The sequence below is a fragment of the Penaeus monodon genome, chromosome 23, assembly GCF_015228065.2.
Source record: "Penaeus monodon isolate SGIC_2016 chromosome 23, NSTDA_Pmon_1, whole genome shotgun sequence".
Classification (NCBI taxonomy): domain Eukaryota; kingdom Metazoa; phylum Arthropoda; class Malacostraca; order Decapoda; family Penaeidae; genus Penaeus; species Penaeus monodon.
Genome location: NC_051408.1, coordinates 40,987,275 through 40,987,853, shown reverse-complemented (window position 1 = coordinate 40,987,853; position 579 = coordinate 40,987,275). Strand labels below are relative to the sequence as shown.

The following is a 579-nucleotide window of genomic DNA, read 5'->3' as shown; positions in this document are numbered from 1 at the left end:
CCGACTCTGGCCTGGGCAGTCACAGACGCCCGTCCTACATGGAGACCAAAGCCCCGTCCAAGGAGAAGGACGACGACTTCGACTCCAAGTACCCCTTCGCCAGCAAGATCCTGAGCCGCTCTCGGGCCAGCGTGCCCGAGGAGGAGTCCAAGCACCCCTTCCAGAGTCGCTTCTTGAACCGCTCCAAGAGCTCGGCCGTCCTGGGCCCCGACGACGAGGACTCGTCCTCCTCGCCCTCGCACGGCACCAGCAGGGCTCGCTTCGAAGAGCTGAAGGAGCGCAGACAGCGGCTGGCGCGAAGCAAGAGCTCGGCGGGGCTTGAGGACGACGAGACGTCGTCAGCCGACACGTCCTCCGCCTCCGCCTACCGCCCGCGCTACGGCCGCACCGAACCCGAGACGTCGACGACATCACGCACGTCTGCCTCGTCCTCGGGGGCGTCCGGCGGCGGCGAGGAAGGAGGTTCCTCCTCGACGCAGCTCTCCAACTGGGCCCGGTACCTGAAGAACAAGTACGGCAACCGGTCTGGCAGCGGCGAGAGCAGCACCCCCTCCGGGAGAAACACAAGCATAGGCCTAG

At 66.8% G+C, this 579-nt stretch overlaps 1 protein-coding gene across 1 annotated transcript in view; it reads left to right on the top strand.

The window, feature by feature from the left end:
• LOC119588306 (RING finger protein nhl-1-like) overlaps positions 1-579 on the top strand; it is a gene marked incomplete in the record, with an annotated part of 50,140 nt that overhangs the window by 44,458 nt on the left and 5,103 nt on the right. Inside the window, 1 exon segment of the mRNA XM_037936999.1 lies at positions 1-579. Within this exon segment, the coding sequence (XP_037792927.1) occupies positions 1-579 (579 nt within the window).